This window comes from Pleuronectes platessa, chromosome 18 (assembly GCF_947347685.1).
Source record: "Pleuronectes platessa chromosome 18, fPlePla1.1, whole genome shotgun sequence".
Taxonomy (NCBI): domain Eukaryota; kingdom Metazoa; phylum Chordata; class Actinopteri; order Pleuronectiformes; family Pleuronectidae; genus Pleuronectes; species Pleuronectes platessa.
Genome location: NC_070643.1, coordinates 7,498,439 through 7,526,418, shown reverse-complemented (window position 1 = coordinate 7,526,418; position 27,980 = coordinate 7,498,439). Strand labels below are relative to the sequence as shown.

General features: G+C 41.7%; 3 protein-coding genes across 6 annotated transcripts in view; 1 reads left to right on the top strand and 2 right to left on the bottom strand.

The window, feature by feature from the left end:
- The window catches only part of LOC128461508 (triple functional domain protein), a 76,409-nt gene extending 72,676 nt beyond the window's left edge, over nucleotides 1-3,733 (bottom strand). For both annotated transcript variants that reach the window (XM_053446450.1, XM_053446451.1), the window contains exon 1: nucleotides 3,430-3,733. In XM_053446450.1, coding sequence (XP_053302425.1) covers nucleotides 3,430-3,499 — 70 coding nt within the window. In that variant the 5' untranslated portion in view covers nucleotides 3,500-3,733. The remainder of the gene's footprint in view (nucleotides 1-3,429) is intronic.
- Nucleotides 3,734-8,900: 5,167 nt separating this feature from the next.
- Nucleotides 8,901-12,911, top strand: cfap90 (cilia and flagella associated protein 90). The gene is made up of 3 exons (XM_053447288.1): nucleotides 8,901-9,074; nucleotides 10,046-10,162; nucleotides 12,732-12,911. The coding sequence occupies exons 1-3, from the start codon at nucleotides 8,940-8,942 to the stop codon at nucleotides 12,909-12,911; spliced, it is 432 nt and encodes a 143-aa protein (XP_053303263.1). The 5' UTR covers nucleotides 8,901-8,939.
- Nucleotides 12,912-15,056: 2,145 nt separating this feature from the next.
- The window catches only part of adcy2b (adenylate cyclase 2b (brain)), a 45,754-nt gene continuing 32,830 nt past the window's right edge, over nucleotides 15,057-27,980 (bottom strand). For 2 of the 3 annotated variants that reach the window (XM_053447392.1, XM_053447394.1), the window contains exons 16-25: nucleotides 27,782-27,922; nucleotides 26,317-26,493; nucleotides 25,280-25,464; nucleotides 23,634-23,718; nucleotides 21,044-21,202; nucleotides 19,648-19,794; nucleotides 19,405-19,512; nucleotides 16,294-16,408; nucleotides 16,055-16,179; nucleotides 15,057-15,960 (exon numbers count right to left, since the gene is read on the bottom strand). In XM_053447392.1, the coding sequence (XP_053303367.1) occupies nucleotides 15,808-15,960; nucleotides 16,055-16,179; nucleotides 16,294-16,408; nucleotides 19,405-19,512; nucleotides 19,648-19,794; nucleotides 21,044-21,202; nucleotides 23,634-23,718; nucleotides 25,280-25,464; nucleotides 26,317-26,493; nucleotides 27,782-27,922 (1,395 nt within the window). In that variant the 3' untranslated portion in view covers nucleotides 15,057-15,807. The remainder of the gene's footprint in view (nucleotides 15,961-16,054; nucleotides 16,180-16,293; nucleotides 16,409-19,404; nucleotides 19,513-19,647; nucleotides 19,795-21,043; nucleotides 21,203-23,633; nucleotides 23,719-25,279; nucleotides 25,465-26,316; nucleotides 26,494-27,781; nucleotides 27,923-27,980) is intronic. The other variant, XM_053447393.1, reaches the window with a different exon arrangement.

Here is a 27,980-nt window from a genome sequence, read left to right as displayed (position 1 = left end):
ATTAGCTCATGCAGTAGGTGGTCTTGTCAATCAATGTCCTGATATGTTCAGTGCCAGGAACCCTGTGGGGGGTAGAACAACACTGGAGCGGCATCGAACACCGAGTACAGACAGCATCTCACGTTTGTGTATGAAGCACAATCAAGCTGCTTTTAGACATGCACTGGACTCCGCAGTTCTTACGCCTATTCTCTACATAGGAGATGCTTGTGTGAACGCAAATGTCCAAGTGAGTCGCTCCGCATTTTCTATGGACTTTATGCTCATGGCCTCCTAGTATAGCGTCAGTAGTAGCAGATTCCCAGATGGACACGCAACAGACCCAAACATGAAAAGAACTAAACGAAAACAATTAACTGCCATTGAAAGTTAACTCCATAGCCGATTCTCAGTGAAACACAACTCAGTCGGATCCGTTTACAATGGCAGAAATCTTTGTCTGTCTTTTACTTGTATGACTCCTCTTTCTTTCCCTGAGGCATTTGTATTACTTTTGTTTTTTGACAGTCGTTAGAAATGACATCTACAAACCGACTCACTCACGCTGAAACCTCGGATTAATCTCCTGCTATGCGCTCACATGGGCTAGGTCGGACATTATGGAGTGTTTTAATTATGGAAAAACTCTGGAAGATTAACCACAGCAACTGACTTGGACATTAGCATTCTCACATACAGCCCATGTGGATAACTTCAAGAGATTAACACCTTGTTAATCACATGTTGTCATTGGCATGTTGTAGCATGTTGTCAACAATTCTTGTTCCCTTCCAGTAGGCCATGTATAGCAATGAGTATTGAAAAGACATTAACTTGGTTGAATGTCCAATTTGTTTTAAGACTGTGGGTAACATTAGAGGAAGTTGAGATTGGGTGAAGGTTTGTTGTGATGCGAGTTACTGTTAGGCTGTAGCTAGGACCTGCACTGTGATGACAAAGAATGCTTCAGAGAACAGACTGGCCTGAAATTTTAATTGTATTTGTTTGAAAAACCTGTGATCAAATTTGAAAACTCGTGATTTAACACGACCAGTGGCAGGAAATGCTCAATCAGGATGCTTCAACTGTGTTTATGTCCTCAACAGACAAAGATTTGTATTCATTTCCTCCACATAAAAAAAAAAAAAAAAACAGCATCCGTCACAAATAGAGTTAATATGTTGGTTTCAGAATTGTAAATAAGAAGCTACTTCTGTTAGACAAACTATGACTGCAGCGGTAATAACAGAGGGAGACAAATCCAAACATGTTAAATCCTACAACAAGTCAGCAACAGATCTGATGAGCAATGAAGCAGAATGCTGCAGTTATACAGTTTCAACAAAAAGACGCACAAAGTGTGGTTGCAAGTGAGTTACAGGAAGCCTCTCTCCACCGAAGAGGAAACCATCAGATCGGCTCAATACGAATACTGAACTTCCCTCTGTGGCTTATTATCTTGCTAGACACAGAGCCACAGGAGCCAGAAGCTGGATATCAATACTCTGCATTCTCGTCCTGGTTTACACCCCGAACTGCATTTCAAAGCCATCTCAGATCTGCCACAATAATCTCAAACATGAAAGTGTTATAGAACAGTCAGAGGTTTGGCTTTTTTTGTCTTTCGCTTACATGCCACCATTTAATATTTTAGTAGCGCACAACTATGAACTTTCCACCAGGAAAAAATGAATCACTTATTCATCGCCATAAAGAGCGGCTATCAGTAAATGGAGCAACTTGATTAGAACACATACATAAGCAGTAATCTGTGAGCCACGAGAGCAAGTGGGGCAGACATGACATCAGGCACTTGATCCAATTCAGTGCCTGCAGCCAGTGAACAGAGCTGCAGGCTTATCTGGCACATCCAAGTGCTGCCCACAGGCTCATCAGCTTCCTGGTGTCAGGGACCCACAAACACACAGGCCTTTGCCCGTTGAATCCAACATCTCATTCGGCTGTAGCACAGAAGGCTCCACTTTAAAAAATGCCCTCTTGATGTATATGTTTATACTGTACATTTGGTGGAGGCAAGATAATTAACATCTAAAAATCAATCTTAATACTTGCTTTCAGATAGAATATCAGCTATGTAGAATAAAACATAACTATGTCTACAGCTGTGCTACGAGCCCAGGACTTCACAGTTTATGAGCCATTGTTATGAAATCCCTGTAGGCCCGTGTTGGGACTTCAGTCTCAGTCCCTGCTGATACAGTTGCCTACTAAGCTAATGTTAGCAATCTGCACAGACAGCTGGTTAGCATGTAACCACGTCTACTAGCGAACACTTCCGTTGTGTGTGAACAAATCGGTGTCAGTGATTTATGAGGGTTTATTCTACAACAGCCAACTGACCGTGGTGCTGATCACAACCAGCAGCCTGTCTGGCCTTGATAGCTGTGTTACTGAGCTAGCTTATCCTGCACAGTGCACACCCTGGCTATATGTTCCACGCCATGTATTGTTTACATAGCTTGCACGGTTGTGCAACATTTTCTGACCGAGTTGGCGGCGAAGTGGATTTATAAAACATGCGGAAGGGAGCAGTGAGGGTACTTTAGCAACAATAAGCTGTTCAGCCACACACGACAGCTTTGTCTTCTCACTGGCGAGCTAGTAATGCTACACTGGCTAGCGCTCGTTAGCAGACAGGATCCACCAAATCTGATGCAGGATTCACTAGCTTCCAGGCTAACATGGGAAGCTAGTGTGGAGAGGAGTTAGTTGATACACAAGGTCCATGATCGGACAGCCCCGATCTGCCTCTTTACAGACCAAACTACAGCCACTGAGAAACATTACATCCCGTGTGTGTGGTGTTCCCATTACATCCCATGTATGTGTCTTTGACAGTGTGTTTATCATGATGAAAAAGTCGTTTATATCCAGGTGCCTGAGGCTTCAGCTGGAGGGAGAGCATACATGGAAGGATCCGGTGTTTTTCCTTCCTCCTCGCGTTTACAGGTTCTGGCAAGAATCTCACGTGCACGTTTTGACAGCAGACAGTGGTGTTAACGTGACACTGGCACGAATAAGAAAATCCAAGGACTGTGCATTTTGAAGGAAAGCATTCGGAAAACTAACCGAGCTCTGCCACATCGCAGAGATTTGTCCGAAAATGGAACACGGCTACTTAGCGCTCTAGCTAACGTTGCCTAGCTACACAGCCTGGATGGGGCTCTCTCGTGTGTAGCTCCTGAAATACATCCAAGAAACCAAATTACACACGTTCCAACAACTGCTCTGATCATGGCTGTTTGTCTTTCACCTCGTTTGTGACAACCATTGTGAAATTAATCAGCTAAAACCGACCCTATGTGTGAGTAGCTGAGCCTCCAAACAGACTGCACATACGGGAACAATGTCCCTCACGTAGCTGGACCGATAGGAGCAGCTCCCAGTGGAGCTTCAGTCCGACCTCTCCCACTTGTTTTCGGGGCTTACCGCTCTTCACATACGGCGTTATGTCGCCGGTGTCCTTCGTCGTCTCCTCCGCTCCTTCCCCGGAGCTCATGGCTGCCTCGACCCCGCGCCCGGAGCTCAGTATCTCCCGAGTAAATCCCCCAGAAAATCGAGAAAAAGATGGCCCCAAATCACTTCTGTCCCGACGAAAGCGTCATTGAAGACACACGGGCGGTCGCGGCGACGGGTGAACGCTAGCAGTGCCATCTGCAGACCTCCATCTTGGGGGCAACGCAACTGGAAGCGGTCGGCCAGGGGCACCGGGTTCCTCCTCGGAGTGGAGCCGAGGGGAGAGTCGCTGTGGCGCGGAGGAGGGGGACGGGAGGGGCCGGGTCGCTGCTCGGTGAATCTCCGTAAGCTTTCGGAAATGAGCAGACGGAGGGTCATCAAAGTGTGCGCGTGCGTGCGTGCGTGAACAGTGAAACGTTAAAACCAGTGAGTCATGTATCGAACAACCACACATAAATAATAACAGGACAAATAAAGACTTTCAGCTTTGACAATAAACAGGAGTTGACAGTGTATTTATTCTGTAGCCCAGTTATTTATAACTAACACACCATGATTCATGCATCTGTCAGTAGTTTATCTTATGTTTCATTAAATGTGTTTGATTGTGGGTTCTTCACACTTTAATACCGAGCCTGGTAAAGTCTCCAGCTCACAGAGGGTTTGATGTTATGGTTCAGTTAAAGCTTCCACCTCTTGTTCCTTTGTGATCTGAGCTGTGCGACGACTGCCATCTGCTGGTTGACACTGGAACTGACGCCTCCCTCCACTGAGACTATACAAACTGTGTTGATGTCAACTACCATACGATTTGATCAGCAATAACTTCAACCCTCAGATTTCTGTCCCAACGTGTTTGCTCTGAATCGCCCTTTTCTTTTAGTGCATCTGACTCATGGAACAAAATACAGCACCTCCCTTCAATTCATTTCTAAACTTCTGACCGCCTTAAAGGGATAGTTCACCGAAAAATGTAAAAAATAACTCATCATTTTCTCACCACTATGCCAACGGTAAGACTTTTGGAGTTTCAGGGGGAAACAGTGTTCCATTGTCATATTTTTAAGAAGGAGTCACCTGATACTTCAATTGTTTTGAATTTGGCTGCAACTCTGTTTACCTCTGAGACTCCAAAAGGGTTTTATGGACAAATACACTTCACCCACCCCTCCAGTCCATTGGCATAGTGGTGAGTAGACAATGAGTGAATTTTCATTTTGGGGTGAACTATCCCCTCCAGAAAGAAAACCAGCTGCTTCTGAAACACGTTTCGCTTTGCTCTGCAGAAAGATGCTTATTGAGGCAGCTTTCCTTTCCATCTTGTACGCGCATGCTTCAGCTTCCACCCTGAAACGGCCGGACACTGTTTCTCACTCTGCTTTTAGATTCAGTGATGGTGATAACTACAGTTCTCATGATTGCGAGTTATCAGATTCGGGTTGAATTTCCAAGCAGTTTAAAACACACAAGGAATTTGCTGTGGTGTGTTTGTGCAAGTATAAATATAAGAAATATAACTAAATAAAAAAACAATAAGTAAGTTAAGACTAGAGACTGGATTTTGCAAAGTACAGTTATTTATTGTGTCATGTGTCAGGTTGGATGGTCCTCTCTCTCTCTGTTAGGCCTGAAACCCACTGGTTTTAATTATCTTTACGGCCCTTATCGATCTTTTACCCCCTTACTTCACCTCACTGCTGCCTTTTAATGTGGGTTCTCATCCAACACACTCAAATAACTGAACTGCACTGCAGCTGCCAACAGTTTTACTCAGCACTGCAAATGCAGGTTGTCTCTGTTTTTTAAATTGTGTTTTCTTGGTGTCTGGGAATATTTTGTTTATTTTTCTCTGCCATGTTGTAAATAAGTCTACGTTTTTAGTTCTCATAGCTTTTTTTTTTTTCACATTTTGGCCATTTCACAAGTCATGTCTTTATTTTGCATTTTGATCAACTTGACTCCTCTAGTTGTTCTAATCCAAAGTATTTTTATTATGTTGATTTAGGTAAATAACTGATCAAATGTTTTATATTTGTATGCCCCATGTAGGTGTTGATACTTTACTTTCCTCTTTTCCTGTCTCTTGTAATTCAAATCAATATATTTGTAAATTAAGGTCCGCACTCAAGGATTTCTCTATAAAGGTTGGATCGTGTGAAGCAAGTAATTAGGAAGGAAGGAGGAAAAAAGGTCAGGAAAGCCCACTTGACTTCAGAGGACGTTACATTTACTCACAATGATTTCTTGGAGACTAACTCCAACCTTAACCATGGTTACTACTCGCCTAACTTTACCTAACCTAACGATAAAAATGTCTTTACTTTACAATAACAATTGCATATTGTATGCATAAAGGAGACAGCTGCCCATAATGTGTCTGTGTAAATAGGTCCCCACGACATCAGTAATACCTGGACCACACTTACAGGTCCACAGTCACACACACGTTATTATTATGATCGAGCACTGAAGATGGGATGAGGAGAACAATTATATTCAGTTTATAACATTTATAGTTGAAGTTCACACAAATTGACTCGACGTTTTGAAAATAGATGTTGTATCTACATGTTAATGAAACATCAGGTGTTTCAATAGATTAGAGGTTGGAGCCTACGGGGAAATTAGATGCATCAATAGAGAATATTAGAAAATCAATAAAGGTGTCACAGCATTCTGCATGCACTGTGACCAGAGGGGGGCAGTGTTCTTCCAGTCTCAGCATAAAGGCTGAGTTAACTGTGAAGTTTCTACATGGATGAGTTCTGGATGAGTTGATCAACCTTCCGTGAGCAGCCTGCCCCTTATCCAATGTAATGAACAAACTAAACTTTTAACTGGAAAAAGAAAGTGTGCTCACATTACACCAATACTGGCCTCTCTGCAATGGCTTCCTGTCAAATTCAGGATTTATTTTAGGGTTGTATTGCTTGTTAGACACTTAAAAACATGTAAATCAGTGCTAAAGATCCACTTCTCAATGGCGTTGAATCCAAGTTGAATTATAGTAAGTGGTGGATTAATTGCTGTTGTATTTTCTATCATCTATAAAATCTCTCATTGCTCATTAAGCTGATGGACAAAGGGAGAGGTACCTTCGGTCACATTTATGCTTTTCACAAGATAAGATTAATTTTATATCAATAGTTTTTTCATTAAATAGATTTTCTTATTCTCCCGAAACATTGACGCCATCTGAATGTTAATGTGATCTTTTATCAGGGTGGTTATGAGCCATGAGATTGTTTAATTCAAGAAATTAATTAAAAACGGTCTGTCTGGCTTCATGCTAGTGAGGACTTTGCTACTTGAGTGATATAAAAACATGTGCATGGAAGCCAGCACAACATTAAAATCCATAATAATAAAACACGCTTGTGAAGCAGTGTAAAAATATACAGATGAGAACAAGCCTCAGGTACAGAATCATAGTTTCCCTTTAATAACTCTGGACCCCCTGCCTTCAGGTGGTTTCATTCCCAGAGGGACTCCAGCCAAATAGCAACATATCCCTCTGAAATGTCTCAGCTGTAATTACTCCTGTGTGCTGGGACAACTCTTGAAAAAACCATGATCAATGCTCCGTCTCCTCTCTGTCTCATTGTCCACATATCCCCATCGCTGAATCATTGGCAGCCGCATCAAAATCTGGGCTCCCCTGATTCTGTGTGTGTGTGTGTGTGTGTGTGTGTGTGTGTGTGTGTTACGGTCTGGGCCAGCTCAAGGCTTAATGTGAGTGTGAGTGGTGTCTTCCCACTGGCAACCCCCTGCTGCAGAGTTGTAATTAAGTGGAAAGAGAGAACAATAACAGCAGGTGGGACACACACACACACACACACACACACAGAAAAACAAGGTGTGTCATTATGTTACTGCAGACGACTACACCTTAAATTTGCTGCTATGGAAAGGTTGTTTATTTCAGGCCTCGAGCACTGTGGAAGACGCACATACTTTGTATTAGTTTGTGTGAGAGGCAATAGGCACAAACATATATAAATACATACATTAGCATTTTCATTAGTTCGTCCTTTCTATCCAACACACTTCAGTGTATATGCTTGCCACTTCGCATTCACCCTGCAGGTGTGTGATGTCAATCCACTCTTATATTTCCAGGCAAAAAATGAATAACCCCCCAAATGTCTTCACCTTCGAGAGGGAGACACAGCATGTTTTGTCCCTGATTTGAACGTTTCCTCCTGGTTACCATGAACTGCTGCTGCACCATTTGCATCTCTACAGTCTGCTCAAAGGGAATGGGAGATTACTGATACTTTATCTGACGCCTCGGCAACTGGACCTTTCTTGTCACCCATAACTGAACGACATATTCCACACAGTGCTGGAGGCATGGTCTGTCCTGTGTCATAAATTGATCTTGCTGTCAGAGCTACACGGCAGATCTTCAAAGAGACTCAAAGGGACAAGTTTATTAATGTAACGACAGCCACTGGTTCTAACTCTGCAGAGGCGTGCTCTCAGCAGTCATGTTGAATTAAATAAATTGTGCACATTATCAACTAAGAGACCGTTTATTGCTCTTTGAATAACAGGACGTATTTAATCAGTGGCAGAAGTTACCCAGGTACACTACGAGGTGTAAAAAGGTGTTAAAATTACGTAAACGTTGAACTGTGGCAATTAAAAACAAAACATTAAATATTAACCCCTTGTAGACGGATGTCGCGAATTTGCCTCAAACCCCATTCCGGTCTTAATGCCGCAGAGGTGACGATTGTGCCTGATGGTGCAAATACTACACATACCAAGGAAGGTATTGGCGCCATCTAGTGGTCGAAGTGGAAAATACATACTTGCCCCTTGGGAATGTGCAGCAAAGTTATTTTGAGTTATTAAGCTGTATTTTAAATACTGTGATGATGGAACAGCAATGATTGTACAGAAACATATGATGTTATTCAATTTCAATCAAAAGCAGCATCAATCTACATACCAGAGTCTGGAAAATGTGTTAAATTAAGGTTATGCCCCATTATGCCTAATGTTGCTAATTTGCCTCATACCTTAATTTTATATCTACTGTAAATGCTATATTGAAATTAACAATCTCCACTTAATTTGGCATCTGTATGACAGCCAAAAACACAAATAATATTTGTTTTCTATAATTGGAAATTAATTCAGGCAGTAAGGGTTAAATATAAAGTGGTGTTAGCCAAAAAAGCTAAATGATCCAGCGAAGAATTGTTTTGAGTCTACAGACAGATTTATTTATATATGTATCCAAACACCATACATCTGAAATGGTCACACTATGACTTCATTGTACCAGCCACTGTAAAAGATGTATTGTCTAGGAGAGGGAACATCAGGTAGCATGTACAGTAGCTCTGAAGCTCTGAAGTCCAGAAAACAAGAAGCAAGTGAAGGCAACACACCAGATATGACGTGGAGAGGGTACCCCTCGGTATCCTAGTAACCACACAGACGCCACCTCTGTTTTGTCTCTGAACTTTTACATGAACTTTGCTGTGAAGATGGACGTGTCCCTCCAGGCTCAGAGCAAACCTCTGTCCACCCTGTCCGCCTTCAGCTACATCCCGCCTCGACGAGGACAACCGGAGGACATGTCCTACTTTCACCAGGAGTCCAAGGTGACGCTGCTGCAGCTGTTTGCATGTAGCCGACGAGCTAGCTCAGCTAACGATGCTTAACTAAACTATTTACACTCATAATTATATATTATTATGTTGGGACAATATCACAAGATATAAGAAGTTAAAATAGTCTACGCAACAACGACTAAATAATAATAATAATAATAATGATAAGGATCATGATGATCGTAATAATACAACACTACTACTAGTAGTTATACAATACTACTACTACTAGCCAATTTATAGTGGCTAGTAGTAGTAGTGGGGGGGATATAAAGATGTGCGTGTTGTTTTTTTAAAGAAATGGCTATTTTATTATCACTATTATTATCATTATAATTTTTTGAGTTGTCTGCTCCAGACAAATGGATATTGCAATCTGTCTTATTTGTGAAATTAAGTCAGGGAATATTCCTGAAATGTAAATGTGTCCCTGGAATATACAACAGTATACTATATGCTACTATCAGAAAACAAAAACATTTAAGGGGAACAAAAGCACGTCATATTAATAATAATAATAATAATAGACAGGTTAAATAGAATAACATTTACAACACACATGCAACAAAATAGGTGAATATAAAATGAGTAATGTCTATAAATCATAACCTACTTCTGTAAAGAAATAGATTTGTAGCTTATGTTTAAAGATTTCTGCACTTGAGCTCTCAGGTCCTCAGACAGATTGTTCCAGCGGCTTGGAGCAGAAACGCTAAAAGCTTCCTCGCTAAAGGTTTTAATCCTGTTCTGTGGAGCAGCCTGCTGAGTCATTCCAGAGGACCGAGAGTGTTGCTCTGCTTCATGTACTTTGAGCATGCGAGACATTAATGTTGGAGCAAGACCAGAGTGGTCCTGAGAGGTGATTGCTGTGGTTGTTGCCTCGGTGTAACCTACAGGAATGATGGCCCCCTGTCGAGGACGGGCTTAGGATGCCAAACACTTGTTCTGTCTCCCCCCTGCAGGTCCCTGAAATGTCCATGTATGACCGAGTGTACCACCAGGCTGAGGGTTACGATATGAAACTGCACCGGGACGACAGGAAACACTCTAAAGGAAGAGGACTGGACATAAACAAGGAGGTAGTGACCTAACATAAGTAGAACCCGCCTGAATTATTGGTTGGGTGCTAAAATCTGCTGATATTAGACAAGATGGGGGCAAAAGTTATGAAAAATATATTTGGTCTTTAGTTTTTTATTTTATTTATATTTATATATTCTATAAAGCTTATGGTTAAATTGTAAAATATCAAGCCTTAGATACATTTCTTGGTAATTAGGGTTCGATAATGACATCTTAAGAACCATTGCCAAATATTTTCAGTGTATCAACATATGTACAACAACTGCATTGGACATGTTTTACCTCCTTATTGCAGTATAGGCATTGGAAAAAATCCCAAATCCCCCAAAACATATAGGTCAAGCTCTACCTGTCTATGCTCACTTAACAGAAATCTGTTTTTTTTTGTGTGTGATAAGCAGTCACGGGCCATTATTAAAAAATGTTTGTCTTGGAATAAAATGTATTCTGTCATTCATTGTATGTAAGATTTTTTAAAACTTTAATTGATATTTTCAACATTTATAAAGTCATAGAGAACAAACAAGAGAACTGTTTTTGTTACACCTCCTTCAGTTCATCCATTCTCTCAGTTTTTATTAACTAATCTTCTCAACAGTCTTTGTCACCATTTTGGTTCTTCATATCGTCCATTTCTCCCACTTCTCTTCCAGCTGTCTGTCTTGTAGCCTTAGGTGATGTGCAAACTTTTGCATTTCCAATTTTCTCAACAATCTCTATCCATTATTCTTGACTGCGAAGGTCCGCTCTTCCCCATTTTCGTGTGAGGGCTTCTTACCATCAGCAATGTTTTAACCAGGCACCTATATCCCTTATTAGTATATCTGTATTGTAGATTTTCAAATTCAAACCATAATGACTAGGAACTAATTCACTAAACAGGCCATGCAGGCTTGAATATACATTGTATGTCAATAAAATAAACTGTTTTATTGACATGCAATTCATCGTTCATCATCATCACTGTTTCCTGAAAACCAGCAGAAAGTTCTGCTCATTGTCACAAACGCGTAACTTTCTGAGCTTTGCAGGATAGAGGCAGTGATGCTTTTCGAGTTTAATAATTCTGAAAGAGCAGACATTTAAAGAGGCATTATATTTCTATTGAGCCACTGCATTCTTTTTATCCTGTGGTGGCTGACACATGTCTTAACGTTTTGCGACATTTGTTATTTATCTCTGCGGAGTAATTATTAAAGTAAGGAAAACTAGCTCACTGTGAGATACTGGGTCACTGAAAGGATAGCAGGTAGATAGATCAAAGCAGCCGTATACACACACACACACACACACACACACACACACACACACGCACGCACACACACACACACACACACGCACACACACACACACACACACACTCACACACACTGCTAGGTTTATTAGTAGAGTGAGTTGAGCGGCTGTCAGCTCTGGCTGAATTAGGAGGTTTGTGTTTCTGCTAAAATAGTGGTGTGTCATTTTAATATACAACCCGTCAGAGAATCGATCGCAGCCGGGAGCAGGAACTTAGTGTTCTGAATTCAGAGTCGAAAGTCTGTTGAAATACTCAGAGACACTTTGCTGCTCTGTATAAGTTTCCCCCCCAAAAATGGTGTAGCTAATAGTTTAATTTGTTAGGACATTTTTCATTTCTGGCAATAATGTATCCTATTACACTTGATTACACATGATCAGGTTTCCAAAGCTTTATTATGTATACAGTGTATTTACATACATGCTTTAACAGGTCATATTATGCATCATACTATCTAATTCATTTCACACACTAACACAGAAATGCACATTTTAATAGTCTGCACAACGTTCTCAAATTAATTCATAGATAATGTTTGCAAGTTAAACCTCAATCATAGAAACGGTCAGAAAAATTCTATTAAGCCTCTAAGCACAAGTGGAACAAATTCTGTTAATGGCTCTTTTCCATTAGCACAGGCCAGTGAGTGGACGTGCACAATACATGGAAATGACACATCTAATTGGAATGCATTCATCACTATTGTTATTACTAAAAAAACAGTGATTGTGAATTGTAAACAGTGAAAATGTTGGATTTTACTTAGAAAAATCTCCATATATATCCTGTAAAAATCGTTGATATTCCCGTAAGTAGGTAGTCAGAGAGGTCCTGAACACAGGCATATCAGTCTCTCTCTGAACTTATTGAGCAAAGTGTTTTACAGTACTTTGAAGTATCCTGAAATAATCTATTCCACAGTGAAAATGTTGGACTTTACTTTGAAAAATTGTAAACAGTGAAAATGTTGGATTTTATTTTGAAAATCTTCAAATATATATCGTAAAAATCGCTGATATTCCCGTATGTAGGTAGTCAGGGAGGTCCTGAACACAGGCATATCAGTGTCTCTCTGAACTTATTGAGGAAACTGTTTTTACAGTACTTTGAAGTATCCTGATATAATCTATTCCACAGTGAAAATGTTGGACTTGAAAAAACATTTCATCATTAACGTGACGTAATACATATTAAATTGCACCATTCAAAACCAGAGCTTTGCATTTTTATTCAGCATCTTGTGGCCTTGTTGTCATTCTCACTCCCAGGAGAAGTCCAGAGCCGTGCCGGTGCTCTCCTCTTCAGTATACGGCCATCGTCCCGTTCCTGCCCTCGACGAGACGGGCCGTCAGTACGTACGTGTGGCCTGTGTCAGAACCGAGTTCTTCATGAAAAATGGGATTATCTGGAATGTGGCGGAGGGATATGGATCAGTGGCCCCCCTCTAAACACCTGAAGTATATCGATGTATTCAAAGTGTCGCAGTTTAAACTTTATGTGATCAGTCCGTAATTTGAATAAAATCCTGAGATCACATCTCTTTGTGTTATGATAACTAAGAGTCTTAAATGGCTTCACATCATGTGCAGGGTCAGATGGTTCATAAATCAGAGCATTTTCTCCGTCCTGCTTCTCTGCCGTCAGTGTGATGGTTTCTGTAAGACACTGAACGTCCTGAACAACGTTACTGAACTGACAGAGCCTGTTATTGAGGAAATCCCTTCCCTGTTCGAAAGTCCTGTATGTGGTTGAAACACTGAACATTCAGGAGAGAGGAGCGATTTCAACCAGTCTCAGGTGAATATTTGGTGAAACTAACTTTTTTGCTGATTTCCTGAAGAAAACTTTAGCTCAAGTTTAGTTTCGAATTTAATAAACACAGAAAAAAAGAGGAACGGAGATACATTTACATAAACTGCAAAAGTCACAGTTTCATATTCTCGCCTCGGTGCGTTCCTCATGGTGGATTTCTCCTCCGTTCTCTTATGTAAATACACTTATTTTTGTGCTTCACTTACCTCTTTGATTTGCAACTTCTTTGATTCCTTTTTCTGTTTTCAGTTCTGAACCCATGCAACTGAGACCAAACTCCTCCATAATAGGGATTGTTTGTGAGACTTTTCTAATTTGCTTTTGCTTTGTTCTCCGGCAGATCAGACCTTTTATTCTCAGACAGGGATGCAGTAATTCAATTTGTTTGCTGTTTGTTTATTAGGATTAGGAGCTAGTGTGCAAAGTGTGTGTTTCACAGCTCACACAGCAAGTTCATCCTCATACTTCCTGTCTGCACAGTCACTTGCTCACCTGTGTTTAATTGTATTCATCAGGACTGTGACCTACTGTAAATCACCCTCTCATTCACTAACCCCTATAAACTACAGAGGACTTCTATGTAGAGGTTTATATAGTGAGCTCATCGGCGAAGGAGAAAACACTTTCAGAAACTACTCTGCGCATTTTCTGTGCCAGCAATGACATCATTGTCGCAGGATATAATTATATATATATATATATTGTACAAGGTTGGCCGATTTTAAACTTTACTATCAGCACTTAAAGTGAAAAGCATGTTTAACGACCATGTTTAAATGTAGAAATAAACCTTTTGTTGTCCTGTATTTTACCGCCACAACTCAAATTTGTCATATTTGGGACATAAACACAGACTGTTTTAAAATCAATCCTTGTAAATGCCGGAGAATATAACCCTGTCACTTTATTCTCACCATTATTCAGATATTCTTGATAAGAATACTTTTCAAAGCACTGTGGGAAACGAGTCCACTATATAGTGTTTAACATTTTTTAACTTAACATTCAGAGAGCACTACAAAATGACAAATTCACTCTATAGTGGACTACATAATGTTAAGTGAGTGATTTTGGTCAGAGCCTAAATCAGCGGCAGTTCTTCATAGCTTCCATCGCTCTAATTCCTGTTCTGGTGTGTTTACCACACAGTCTGTCGGGTAGTTGTCAAGTGTGTCAACAAAACTATTCTGTAAATAGACTCTTTCACAGCTTTTCCCACACCCTACGTCTCTCTGGCTCCTGCTACCTGCTTGCTATTTCTGGTGTGTCTTTGACCATCAGCTTCCTGCCTGTTGATATAAGCATGTTTATTCATTATTAAAAGAAACTTCTGTGGATTTATTTCCTGATCAAGCCAAACTGTGACAATCAGGCCAAACGTGAGTGAGTCTGTATCTGTCTGTTCATACTCTATTTTACAAGAAAACAATAGTTACCTTCTTGTCACTTGATATTTTTGAGGCGTTATTGGAAAGAAACAGCACTGGAACAGTCAACCCTCCTCACAGAACCCTAGAAATCTTAGTGTTTTCGCTAAGCTAACAACACACATGTTTTCATCTCACCAGCAGAGTTTGTAAGTATGTATTTCCCCCGAAATGTTGAAACGTTTGTTTAGCGTTTAATGTTAGAGCTACTGGGACACACTGGGAACAGAGCCACTGACTCTACTCATTCATTCTGCTCTGTTTGATGGCCACAATTACAGAAAAACCTGTTGATCATTTATTTGAACTGTGACAACATCTTTCAAATCACAAAGCACAGACACAAAGACAGAGAACGCTGTCATTTATATACAAATGTTTAATGAATAACAAAAGAATGGCAGTGAACATGTCCACACGTCGCTGTTTGTTTGGTTCCAAGATGGATCGTAAAAAAAAGAAACCTCTTCTTTCCCCTTGAGTCCTGTGGCTGAGTCCACCTCCTTCTCAGTAGGGACACGGACACAGCTCGAAATCTTTAAATACAATTCACAGGCTCTGGCAAACTACCCATCACGCTGACTAACTGTTGGCATCCGCTCAGCTATACAACGATAAACTATTGTAACATCCATTTGGAATCAAATGGAAGAAAACTAGCCCACAATGCCAAACAGCCGTGTATGTATATAAATTATAAAAAAAACAGCTTGGCATGGCTAATCTACTGAGCCCCACACCACTACTATATTACAGACGGGCGACTGCAGTCCTTGAGAGCTGCACCTATTGAGCAAGCCTCTCTTTAGTCAGGCACTCCTCAGAGCAAAGTCCTTGTTACACTTGAGATGTGGAAAACGCGGCATTGAAGGACCTCAGTGTCGAGCCTCGGCCCTGCTCTACGTCGCGGTGCTAACGACAAAAGTTTTTTTTTACCGACAATTGTCTCTCCAGGGCGCTGTAGACTGCTGGTAATGGGCTTTAGTTACAGCGCATGACAAATCACTTCCACGGCCACTTTGTGTTTATATGTGTGTGTGTGTGTGTGTGTGTTTGTGTGTGTGTGTGTGTGTGTGTGTGTGTGTCAGACTAATTCTTGGGTTACTCAAGGCATCATAGTTCCTTGTGACAGAGATCGGGTCATCTCCGTGTGAACAAAGAAGGTCTTCAGCTCCCCCTTGCCCTTCACATTGATGATGCCTCGACACGAACACATGTAGCCCAACGTTGACAGGATAAGACTGGTCTCCTCTGTCACCTGGGGGGGGGGGGGGGGGGGGACACACCAAGACGTGACTACCTCCCCGACACACCGTCAGACACACACCGGTGTTTTATTACAGACAGCTCACCTGTATTTTTCCCAGGACCCCGGTGGTCTCCATCCTACTGGCCACGTTTACACTATTCCCCCAGATGTCGTACTGAGGTTTCTGGGCCCCGATAACTCCTGCAATCACTGGGCCGTGGTTTATCCCTTCAAAAAAACACACACACACACACACACACACACACACACCACAAATGAAATCCTGAACAATCACCAACTCTAAAACTGTGTGTAAAACCGTGAGTGAAAACGTGTCCTCACCAATTCTGAGTCTGAAGTCGTTGAAGGAGTGTTTGTTGATCACGTCTAGTTTCCCGACAAGAGCGAAAGCAAACTCCACCATTGTGCCTATGTGCATGTACTGTCTGTCATGTTCCTGTGGGGGAAATGCAGAGAGAAATAAGAAACCCATTGAAGGAGCTGTTTGAACTGTATATCTCTGAGAATATCTAACTGACAAATAAGCAGTGACAACCTGGGATGACTAAATACGTATAGGAGCATGATCACCATGAGTGACCACCCCGTACACACCTGGAATCAACATGTGGTTTCTGGGATCCGATCACAAGTGGACAGGTCTGAGTGCCTCAGTGCATTCACACCTGTACTTAGAGCTGTCAACTCGAGATCGAATCCCCAAAACCACATGTTAATACCAGGCGTGTATGGGGCCTCACTTTCATGAAGCATATTTCCTATTTTAGATTAAGATGCATTTATTTGTCCCAAACACATGCACAGGCACACTCTTGCAGGTAGGGAAATTTAACCTCTGCTTTTGACCCATCTGGTGCAGGACACACAGAGCAGTGAGCGACCATGTACGGCGCCCAGGGAGCAGATGTTGGGGGAGTAAGGTGCCTTGCTCAGGGGCACTAGAAAGGGTAGGGAGAATCCTCTTAGATTTTTTGGAGAGATCAATCCAGGTTCGTCTGAACCAGAGACCTTTTCTGCCCATAGTCCAAGTTTCTGCCACTAGTCCACCGCCTCTCCACTAGCTTGTTGAGTTAAGATTAAACCATATATCCTGTTGCCTCTTTGGATTTATTGAAGAAGTAAAACATTCTGGAGCTCATATTTGTAGCTCTGAATCGAGTGCACTGTATATTTTTGCTATGTTCAGAAATTGAGAGCTGATAAACTCCTCCCACAAACAGCGATTGTCCAATCCTAGTGGTTTGTCCGTAACAGGCGCAGCAGCGTGTCAAGCTTTGGTGTGGTAGAGATGTCAAAGGGATGAGGACTGAGCAACAACAAAACTAATTTATTTAAACTAGCATTTAGAGGGTTTAGATGTCGGAGCTCTAATCTTATAATGTCCTTTCCTGAACTAAAAAGATGAAAGCTAAATTTCCAAGGAAAGAATCAAACAGTGACAAAGTTTTCTGGTGTGTCATATTCGGTGTAGAAAACATACCTGGAAACATGTTACGTCGGAAAAGCCGCAAGGAGGCCAGTGACTAAGTTATGGAGGTAATTTATTATCTCTTTTTTATATTTTTACCTCTGAATAAGAGGTTGTTTTCACCCCTGTCCATTTATTGTTGTTGTTTGTTTCTGCGTTGGCAAGATTAGACAGAAAGAACGAAACAGATTTCCATGAAACTTGGTGGAAGGAGTAAAGGTCAAGGAAGAACCCATTAAACTTTGACATTATGAGTGCGTTTCCCCAGTACATGGTTCATGGATCTTGATGAATACGAATCTGATATCTATTAGTGTGTAAATCCTGGTGCAGCTTGACTGCATTAAGGGGACTGTTGGGCCTTGGTGCAGGTTCAGTATGTGCTGTATGTAGTGCCTTTAACTTCTTCCTTCTCCGGGAGCTGAACAACGTTCCTGTGCCAATTGAATGGAATGAAGTTACTGACGCAGGCATCAAGCCTCCATTGCCTCCATGACATGTGTCTTAACATCACACTATGAAAAGCAGCGTGTCCAACCAGCTGGTGGGATGTGGGAAGTACCAAGGACTGCTGCAGAGTCACTTGACCCCAGCTGCCGTACAAACTGCAGTACATGTACAAGTGAAGACTGGACTTTGGGGTCATAGGTCAGATCAGCGGTCATTGTCTAAACATTTCTTCCTACAATGACATCATGCATTACCACTAATTTTACGTTAAAGCCCTTTAGTCAGTTTTTACTTTCGAGTATAATAACTCCACTTTGCTTTTGAATGATATTAGACCTGAATGTTGCTCTTACTCCTGGACTCAGTGTCATGAAGTCCTTCTTCACAAACCTAACCCTAACCCACTGTGCTCCATACAAAATCTCCTTGTTAAAAACTCACATAATGAGTTGAGTCAGTCTCAAATCTTTTCTTCAACCTTGCACGGCCGCCTGAAGATGAAACAGTGTTTGTCCGCCTATGAAAATGTCTGTCTGGTTGGGACGTCTGTAGAGAGCTCCCATTGCGAACTGCTCAACTGACTTTATTTCTCAGACATTTACCATGTTTCATACGTCCGTCTTTTTGAGCTCATCCTCTGTGACAGATGTCAAGAATTGAAAGAATGTTTTCCAGCCAAATGAATTTTTTATATCCTCAGTTTTGCCTCATTTCCTCTGCGGCAGCACAACATGTTAGAGCAGCCTTTATGTCATAATCATAATATTTCCTCTAAATGTGATACACGTTTATGAACCATGAAGCAAAAACAATGGGTCCATTTAAAACCAGACTCAGTATTAGTTTTCAAGCTAGCTACAGCTAATATTGCAATCTGTCACAGTTGTCCTCCTGCATGGCAAATAAATTAAGTTAGAACAAGAAGCCTGAGTGAAATCACAGACCCTTTGTTTTTAAAGATGGTCTTCCGTTTAAAGTGTTAATTCTGCCAAAGTTATAACTGAAACATATGTGATGTGTTGCGCTCCAAAGCTTGTCGGTATAGCCACAGTAACTAGGATGAGTGGGACGTGATGGAAGGTGAATTAAGCAGATTTCCTACCAATCAAGAAGATTTGTCTTTTCACACCACAATGTGCTGCCCCTTGTCTGAATGATGATCTCACCAGCTGCCAGGGAATACACTGATGTCTTCAGATGAGTGTCGTAATGAATCACTAATGCTTCAATAGTATGTGTGGCACATTTTACAGAGCAACCCACACATAGCTTTCAAATGTATTTGGACAGCGCCAAATACCTCGTCATGTTTTGTGAACCCTAAACGAGAAATGACAAGTTTTCTGAATACAAGCTCAGAGCGGCCAAAACTGTGCTGGCACTCTGAAATGGGACGATCCTGAGAAACAGCTCTGGTTTTCTGTAATCAAATAAAAGTCCACCTTTGACCTGAGACACTAAAATATGCATGGCTGTCCACATGTGTCTATGTGTGCTTGTGTGTTGAGGCGTGCCTGTGCGCACTCGGGTCCTGGCGTCACATTGAGTCCAGTTGCAGCCATGTAGGTGCTGCCGATGGTCTTTATCTTCTCCACGCCGCTGAACTTTGGCTTGGACAGCAGCTGAGGACCGAGCAGAACACGAGGAGGAGCAGAAAAAAACAACATGTGATGTCAGTTGATACCGATGGCCTCCGCTCAAAGCAGCAGGAAAAACATTGTCACACAGCCGGGCTTATCAACAGGCGAGGAGTTTACCTCATCAAAGTCTGCTATGATCTCGTTGAGAAGACGGAGACACTCCAGTCCTTCCTTGTTGACGTCAGACTCCGTGTAAAACTCTTTGAAGTCCGGGATTGAGGCGAACATCATACACACCGACTCGTATGACTGGTGATACAGATCCTGATCAGTGAAGGAAAGAAAGAAAATCAATGAGCACGCCAAACACTGACTCTTTAAATGAATGAGATAAGACTTTGATCAACTCTGTGGGGACACTGCAGAGGCAATATGGTGAAAACATCCGTCACAGGGAGAACTGACGTAAGAGAAAAGCAAATGGGGGCAACGAGCACGACCTCAAATTCCCAACACTGGAGCTAATTAAGGAGAAATATAGGAATGGGAAGTATGTTAGTATGATAGTAAATAGGTTACATCAATGACAGCATGTATATTGGGACAGCAGGCAACAGTGGCAGAGCATGGAGAGAGAAAGAGAGAAAAGAAAAGGCAAATGTGTTTGTGAAACTATGGTGGGAAATAAAGTGATGCAAGTAATGTGTAAGAGATGAGGACCTAAAGTAATGAGATGACAAAAGACATGAATTGACAAAGCTGAACAGGGACGCTTTTTTCTATAGACTATATATAAAGATGGAAGCCAAAGTGCCTTGATCGTCCCCTGGTGGCCAGTTGCAGTATAGGCCATAAACCCTGCCTCCTCCTTGTTAGTGGATGGGACATGGGCCAAATTTAAAAGTCGCAAGGACACGTGCATGGGTGGGACATCCACAACATGACTCCATCCCTGATTCGGGAACTTTCCTCTGGCTTTGTCACGTGAGCAAAAAAAGGTCATCATTCTATGAAGAAGTTGACAGAAATCTATGGAACGTTTTGTGTAAAAAGTGTTGCAACTGTCACAAATTTGCAATTTTAATGATTTGCTAAATACTCGCAGGCAAAATATATGCAAGTCATATAGTTTCTTCAGCATGCCACCACTATCTAAAAGCCTCTAGGGAATTTAGAATTAATCAACAAACCATTAGTATAATTTGACATTCTGGTGAAAAAATTTACTGTCTTGGCTATCGTCCACTGAAAGCACTAATACTCCCAGAATTAAGTATAATGCTGAACTGTAGATCAATAAAAAAATAACTGCGTTCATGTCCAATATTCTGGATGTAAACTTTAAAATACCACGAATTATAAACAGAGCTTGTCAAAGCAGCAGCACTTCTGTATCTAAAAGCCTTGGAGCATGAGGGATATACATTATTTTGTGAGCATGACTACAAAGTTGGTGAGCCAAGCACTGAACGAGCTGGGGAGAAAATAAACAAGCACTGGAAACAGGAGCAAAAGACGCGAGGAGATGATACTGATGAGGTGAAATAAAATTCATATTTCTTCTGGAATTCACCTCATTTTTCCAGTTGCGTCCCAGGAAGTGTTCGGCGACATGCGCAGGCAAAACGTTCTCCAGCAGAACCCGGTTGAGGTTCTCCATGGTTTCGATCTCCTCACACTCCCTCTTGAACTTGTCCCTCCACAGGAAGTCCAACCTACAGTAATATTCATTCTGTTACAGGAGGACACAGAGTAAAGAGACACCTGCGTCATTCACACCGAGCACTCCGCTCCACAGCTACAGGACACAGTAGAAACCGCCACCGGATTTAAGTCAGTTTTAATTTACAGGGAAGTTCTGTTATTTGATTTGGTCCGGAGGTTGAATGGAGAAACAACAAATGCATCAACATGAGCACGTCCATAGTCCAGACACAAATAAAGAAAAAAAAATAGCATAAAATGATAAATGAATTTATACACAATGAAAAAAACTGCTTGCAATGAAAAGGCTATTTATGTATTTCTACATTCAATTACTTATTAACACATGGATTTATTTGTATATTTATGCATTTATTTAGTTCTGTATTTTGTGTCCATATGCTACTCCGGTAGATGGTCTAAACTGAGTCTACAACTTGATTGGTTAGGAAGATGTGGTCATCTGGTCTACTACTTCTGCTTTGAGTCGGCTGGTACATGGGATACACCTGAACAGTTCATGTAAAGGAAAGTTGATTACAGTGCTGTAACCAATCAGGGTTTAGACTGATTTAGGGCTGTCAGCAAATGGACACAGAAAATGGAAATACACAAGTAAATGTGGAAATAAGTATTTGGAGGAATACAGAAATATCAATTATTTCTTTCTTTCTACTTTTGTCATTTGCTTGTCCTTCATAGCCACAGGAAAGTGTCCATGACATCAGAGCGTTTCCTACAAACAGCCTGTCTGAGTCTCCTCTTATCATCATCGCCAAATTTAAACTGTAACTAACAGCAAACCAACTGAAACTAAAAGACAGGCCATGAATTAATAGAACATTCGAGTCCCAATAAGACGACACTGAAAAGCTCCAATATCGTTGCTTCAGGAAAGAGCAAGAAGACAGGACTGATTTGCATAAAAGATAGCCACCGCTTGTTTTGTTTATTCATGCTTACGGGACTTTTGAGCACAGTGAATATGTCAGCAAGACTCATCTATCGGGGTCAAAACATCCCGGGAGTGTGAGTGGGATCAGATTGGGGGGGGGGGGCCTTGAACACCCCACCATTATGCTCATATATATCTTTGAGAGCTGCAGGCTACCTGTGGGCCGGCCGCTTCAGTGTGTGCGTGGATGTGTGTGGGAGCATTTTTCAGTCTCCCGTGACATATCTTTCATGTGTGTGGGTAGCCGTCTGGGTGATGTATGTGGCGTTGTGTATTTATTTCCTTTGGGATTGAAGTATGGTGCCAATCTAGAGGACTCTACCAGTGCAGCTCTGTGCTGAGATCTGGTGCTGTACAGTCGATAGCCTGAGGCTCACGGAAAAATATAGATTCGCTTCGAGCCTTGGAGGAGGATAGTCGCCTGAGCCATCTGTGTGTGTCTGCATGTGTGAATGTACAGTTTGAGTGTTGAAAACAGGAACTCCAGGAGTCCACAAACTAGGCCAGAAGACACTGAGCTCATTCCAAATGCTGTTTAGAAAAAACCCTAACAAGCTTGTGAATGAGCTTTGCTCCATCCTGCAGCAGTTCTTGTGGGATAAATTACAGATGCCTCCGTTCTCCTAACCTGCTTTCTCCTCCCTTTGACTAAATTGCAGGGAAAGGACTCATTAGAGTGGATGATTACAATTTTGTAAGGCAAATTTTTTAGCAGCAGGATGAAAGCATGTGAAATTGGAAGCTGTTTGACCCTGCGTCCTCATATCCGGCACAGATTTTCAGTGTCGAGAGCCTAGGGTGACGCCACTCTGAACGCCCTTTATACCCTTGAATTAATTTCATGACAGCTGATGCACTCATTTATATCCAAATTGCGTCTGGAACAACAAACTCTGTTGCCCCTGAACGGAAACTGAGTTTTACACAGGAAAGTTGTGCATAAAAAAAACGAATGCCTCCCCTCCCTCCTGGTAACGGTGACCCAGAATGAGAACAACACATTGAGCTGTTTGGATCAACGGCGGCTCTCTGGGGAGCCCCCGTTTTGGGTACAGAGACTCAGGGGGAAGTCTTCCTGTCCAGAACATCTGTTCTGGGGTCACGTATGATGGATGGTATCCCAATGCACAGCAGATCTGTGTCAGCGGAGCCTGGGTCTCATATGGAGGCAGTGGGCCAGGCTGGCTCAACAAAAAGTATTTTGATCATTTAGCATTCTGAGCCAAATCTTTGAAAGCAGGTTCACTCGCTGTCACTTGTTTTTGTGGAACTGGGTGAAGATCATTTCAAATCCTCTGATATCAAGTCTCTTGTCAGACACAGATTTTCTTTAAAACAAAATTCTGCAGCAGCCCTGAATGACCGAACAGAATGGACACAACTGTAGTGACCCAGATAAACTTCTAACCTATAGGCTAGAAAATATAGGCTGTCGCTTTATATTACTGTTATGTAGTAATGTCTGGTTATATCATTGTGCCGGTTAGTTAGGAGGACTACTGACCTGCCTGGCCAACACCAGCAGGGTGATAAAGAAGATGAAGAGCGACACGGAGCCCATTGTCTTCAGATCCTTCAGGACTCCTGGTCTGTAGAGAGAGAGAGAACAATCAACACACTGTTGATCATTGGCTGTCAGAGTGTGGCGATATCATGTAATCCACAAATCCTGTGAAAACAAAGACAACAACAATGATTTCATCATAATAAGTGTTGTCTGTATAATGAAAGCCTGATCTATCTTATTCTAATTCTGCCCCATAGCTTTGACAAAATGTGAGGGACATAATTGCATAGGTTAACATTTTTTCGAGTCAGTCAAACATACGACACAGTGGTTGTATCACTCTGCCCAACATTGCAGTTTCTATCTACATTTTTTTCCCAGACTCACATGAGGTCACTGTGACCTTTGAACACCTGAAGTAATTCCCTGAAATTCCCAAGACAGACTTGAGATGTTCAAGAGGCCAAATCACACTGTGACCTTGACCTTTGACTACCCAAATCAAATAATTTAATCTATGAGTCTAAACAAACATGTGTACAAAATTTAAAAAAGATTCTCTTTAGGCATTCTTAAGATAATGTGTTCAGAGACTGAAAAGGACACAGTCCCAGTGACCTTTGACCTCCAAATCCTAATAAGGTCCTCCCTGAATATATCACATTCTCAACAACATTAGGTCACTGCGACCATGACCTTTTAACCTTTGACCACCAAAATCGAAATAGTTCCTCTGTGATTCCCATTGAACGTTTGTAGTAAATTTGAGGAATTTCCCTCGAGGCGTTCTTGAGGTATCGTGTTCACAAAGTATTCAAACGTGTTTCCTGAGGTGGCAGCAACTTTAACCTTTGACAACCCAAATCTAAACAGATCATCCTTGACTTGTCTGACCGCATTCAAGTGATGTTCATGTTCAGCATGAAAATATAAGCACAGGGCTACAAAGAGAAAAACTAAAATGTCAGCACACAAACGAGGATCTGTAATCTCAATATCCACCTTCAGCTTATTAAATGAGCCCAACTCTGACTGTAAGTGTGATCACTCCATAATGATTGGAAGTCCATCATATTTACAAGGTCGACAGTTTGGTCTAACTTGAATGAAACTTCCTATATATTCTTTAAAAGTAATGAGAGCTTAACAGGTTTTCATCACGATTTCAGAATCATTGCACCCTTACTAATAAAGCCACGAGAAACAGAGAGTGGAATATTGGCTTGAGATGAAAAGTTTTTTCCCTCGTCCCTCCTGCTGCTCTCAAAACTTTTTGCATAATGGGATTTTTCTGCAGCGATACTCCAGCTGTCAGTCAAATGTGGAAAAATGAATTCAGCTTAATCAACACAAAACCGCTGTATCTCATTCTGCCGCTCGTAATCTTCCTCTCAGTGGTTCCACTTGATCGACAGTCATACGGGAGAGTGCTACCTCAGCAGTAGTCCTTCCCCGAAGACTGACGTCCGGTCTCATTAGCCATTATAATAGGCTCTGCTCGACTGACGCGAGCAGGCTGCAGGGTCGGGAGGTGCAAGAGGTTTCAAACAGATACCGTTTGAAACTCTTTCATTATTGCTCAGGACGTGTGTGTGTGTGTGTGTGTGTGTGTGTGTGTGTGTGTGTGTTACTTTGAAGTCTACCTTTCCAGTTCATTCGTGGGGTACAGTGCTTTGCTAAATCCGTCCAGCAGAGAGGAATGCGTCTGCAGGATGATGATGTTGTAGATCACGACGGCCACCAGCATCACCACCATCTTCAGCTCGTAGTTGATCCTCAGGAACACTGAGCAAGACACCAGGCCCAGAATACAACAGTAGATGAAGTACTGCAGACAGAAAGAAAGAAGTGGTGTGACGCACAGTGTGACACGGTGAGATAGTAAATGAAAAAGATGGGGACGGGGCTTTATTGCTGCTCAAACGGTCGTGAGTCAGTTTTGGAAGCAAGAAGAGGGCTGGTGCTTGCTGACAGCAGATTATATCAGTGTTAATATACAGCAAACACATTTTGTTTGTACACCAGAGATGAAGCATGGCAATTCTCTATATCGTGTCTATGTGTTTGGAAAGACGTCAACCCTGCTTAACAAGAATTAAAAAGGGGAAATAAATCAAAGCCATGAGCCTGAAGTATTCCTTTGTCAGACGACCCGACGCCACTGACGACTAATAGAAGCTCCCCCCCCCCCCCCCCCCCCCGAACTGACTGTTTTTTTTTATTGCTTGGTGTGAGATATGAAACAGCTTTCCAGAAGTCTGGATACAACTGACACAACTGTCTCTGTTGAAAATTGGGGACATCGCTTCAGAGAATATAGACGAGCTTCATTCTAATGTTCACACCAACATTTCCGCAAAATATTTAGATTTTATATTCTATTGATCTAAAATTATTATCGTTATTATTTGGCCTTTGAATAGAATGTAATGTAAGTATGGATGAGGTAGAGTGTAGCCTATACCTTTATGGTCAATTCATTTATTAATTGTTGATGTTATTTTATGCACAAACTAAATTTATGCGAAAAATAAATATATCTATTAATCAATTAAATCTATTACATTTTGCAGTTTTAGATACATGTCATCCTGTTTAAATAGTTTTTGGCCGCTGATGATCATTCATTTGTCATTCACATATTCAGCAAGTGAAGTTGACCTCTCCCTTTTGTACTTACTGGCAGATAAAATTTGTTTTCTCCTGTGTCTTGTTCCTGGTAGTCCAACAGGCTGTCATTACTTAGATTTACAAGCTCAGTAATTATTTGCAGAGCAGGCGGTGTGGTTGTCAGGACTTCAGAGGGAGCAGTTGTCAGGACGTCCTCCATAGATCCTCCAGGATCTTCTACGAAGAACTGACAAAAGGAAGAAGGTCAAGGACTCGTTTGAGGACATTATTGGGTAGTCAGCAGTCTGTATATAGAGGGACGGGGGTATGACAGGAAGCGAGGGTCCCCCAGGCAGGAATCGAACCATGTTGTTATGTGTTATGATTTAACCACAAGGCCCCTGGATGTCCCCCGGATGTCCCAGAAGGCAATAGGTTACATCCATGGCGGACATGTCAGACAGCCTCAACTGCATTCCATCCTATCTGTGGTGTGAAGATTTATATGAGCTATCTCACTCATGACTATCGGCCGATCCTTATATCTACATCCTTATATAACAGAAAACCAAACTAGGACTAAATTATTTTGTTGGCGTGCCCTGCCCATGATGATCGTAAGACTCAATGAAGTTTCATGGTAAATCGGTACAGCCATTATCATGAATGGAATACTCATCCTTTATGTCTATGACCATCGTACCTTCAAAGCCTTGTTATGATACATTATAATGCATTATTCACAGTTATAGTAATTTTTTCAATCCATTCGTCATGGGCACTGATCTATGTCAGGAATTCCTGAAAAATCATGATATATTAATGTTTGCATCAAGATCATACAGCAGCGTTGGATTAAAGAGAGATTTGACAAGAGCTTGAACTCACCTTGTGCTGTTAGTGTTGTATTTATCATAAAAATCAACTATGTTGAGTTGAACAGTCTATGTATGAACAGTCTATGTCTTAGGATGCTTAGAGGGCCTATTAAAAATCTAGTGATAATTCACTCCAGCTCAGATGCTTTGTCTATGAATCTGACAAATAATTCGCAGAATTTAGTACTTTGTAGTAATTTAGTTTTAAAAGAAGCACATTATGCTCATGTGAAGGTTGATGATTTTAACTTGTATTATTACTTGAAAAGGTTTACATGCTCTAATGTTCAGAAAACACATCACTTTCATTAATCTGACCTTTGCTGCAGCTCCATGTTCAAGATAAGCTATAAGTGTGTGAGTCACGCTGCAATTTCGGCGCCGCAAAGCTAGCGGCCGGTTTCTGCTCCGCTTATTTACAAATTCTCTGGCATCTCTGTTTACTTCAACGGCGAATAGATTGTGTTGGAGTTGTAGCTGATAGATGTTGAAGAGCAATTACTCTTTCTGAAAGGAAAGCAACAACAACAACAAAAAAATACCTGTCCACTGTGCTGCTGCAGCTGGGGTCACGACCTGCAGCGACCCACACTGCTCCACAGTGAGCACAACATGCAACCGTGGACAAAGCACAGGTTCACCATGTTAACTTCTCACCATGTTGAAGACAGCCATCACCAGGATGAGAGCAGTGGTCGTCATGGTGAGCACCAAACGCAGCCAGGGGTTATTGGTGACAATGACGCGGGAGGAGGTGGGGAACCAGGTGAGAGAGCAGAGGGACCCCTTCCTCCCCTGCTGAGGACGCACAGAGAGAGAGAGAGAGAGAGAGAGAGAGAGAGAGAGAGAGAGAGAG

What these genes read in the sequence shown, in the direction of transcription:
- cfap90 (XM_053447288.1), top strand. Translation starts at nt 8,940, where the DNA reads ATGAACTTTGCTGTGAAGATGGACGTGTCCCTCCAGGCTCAGAGCAAA. An exon ending in ACTTTCACCAGGAGTCCAAG is followed by an intron (nt 9,075 to 10,045) that starts GTGACGCTGCTG and finishes TCCCCCCTGCAG; the next exon opens with GTCCCTGAAATGTCCATGTA. An exon ending in GACTGGACATAAACAAGGAG is followed by an intron (nt 10,163 to 12,731) that starts GTAGTGACCTAA and finishes TCTCACTCCCAG; the next exon opens with GAGAAGTCCAGAGCCGTGCC.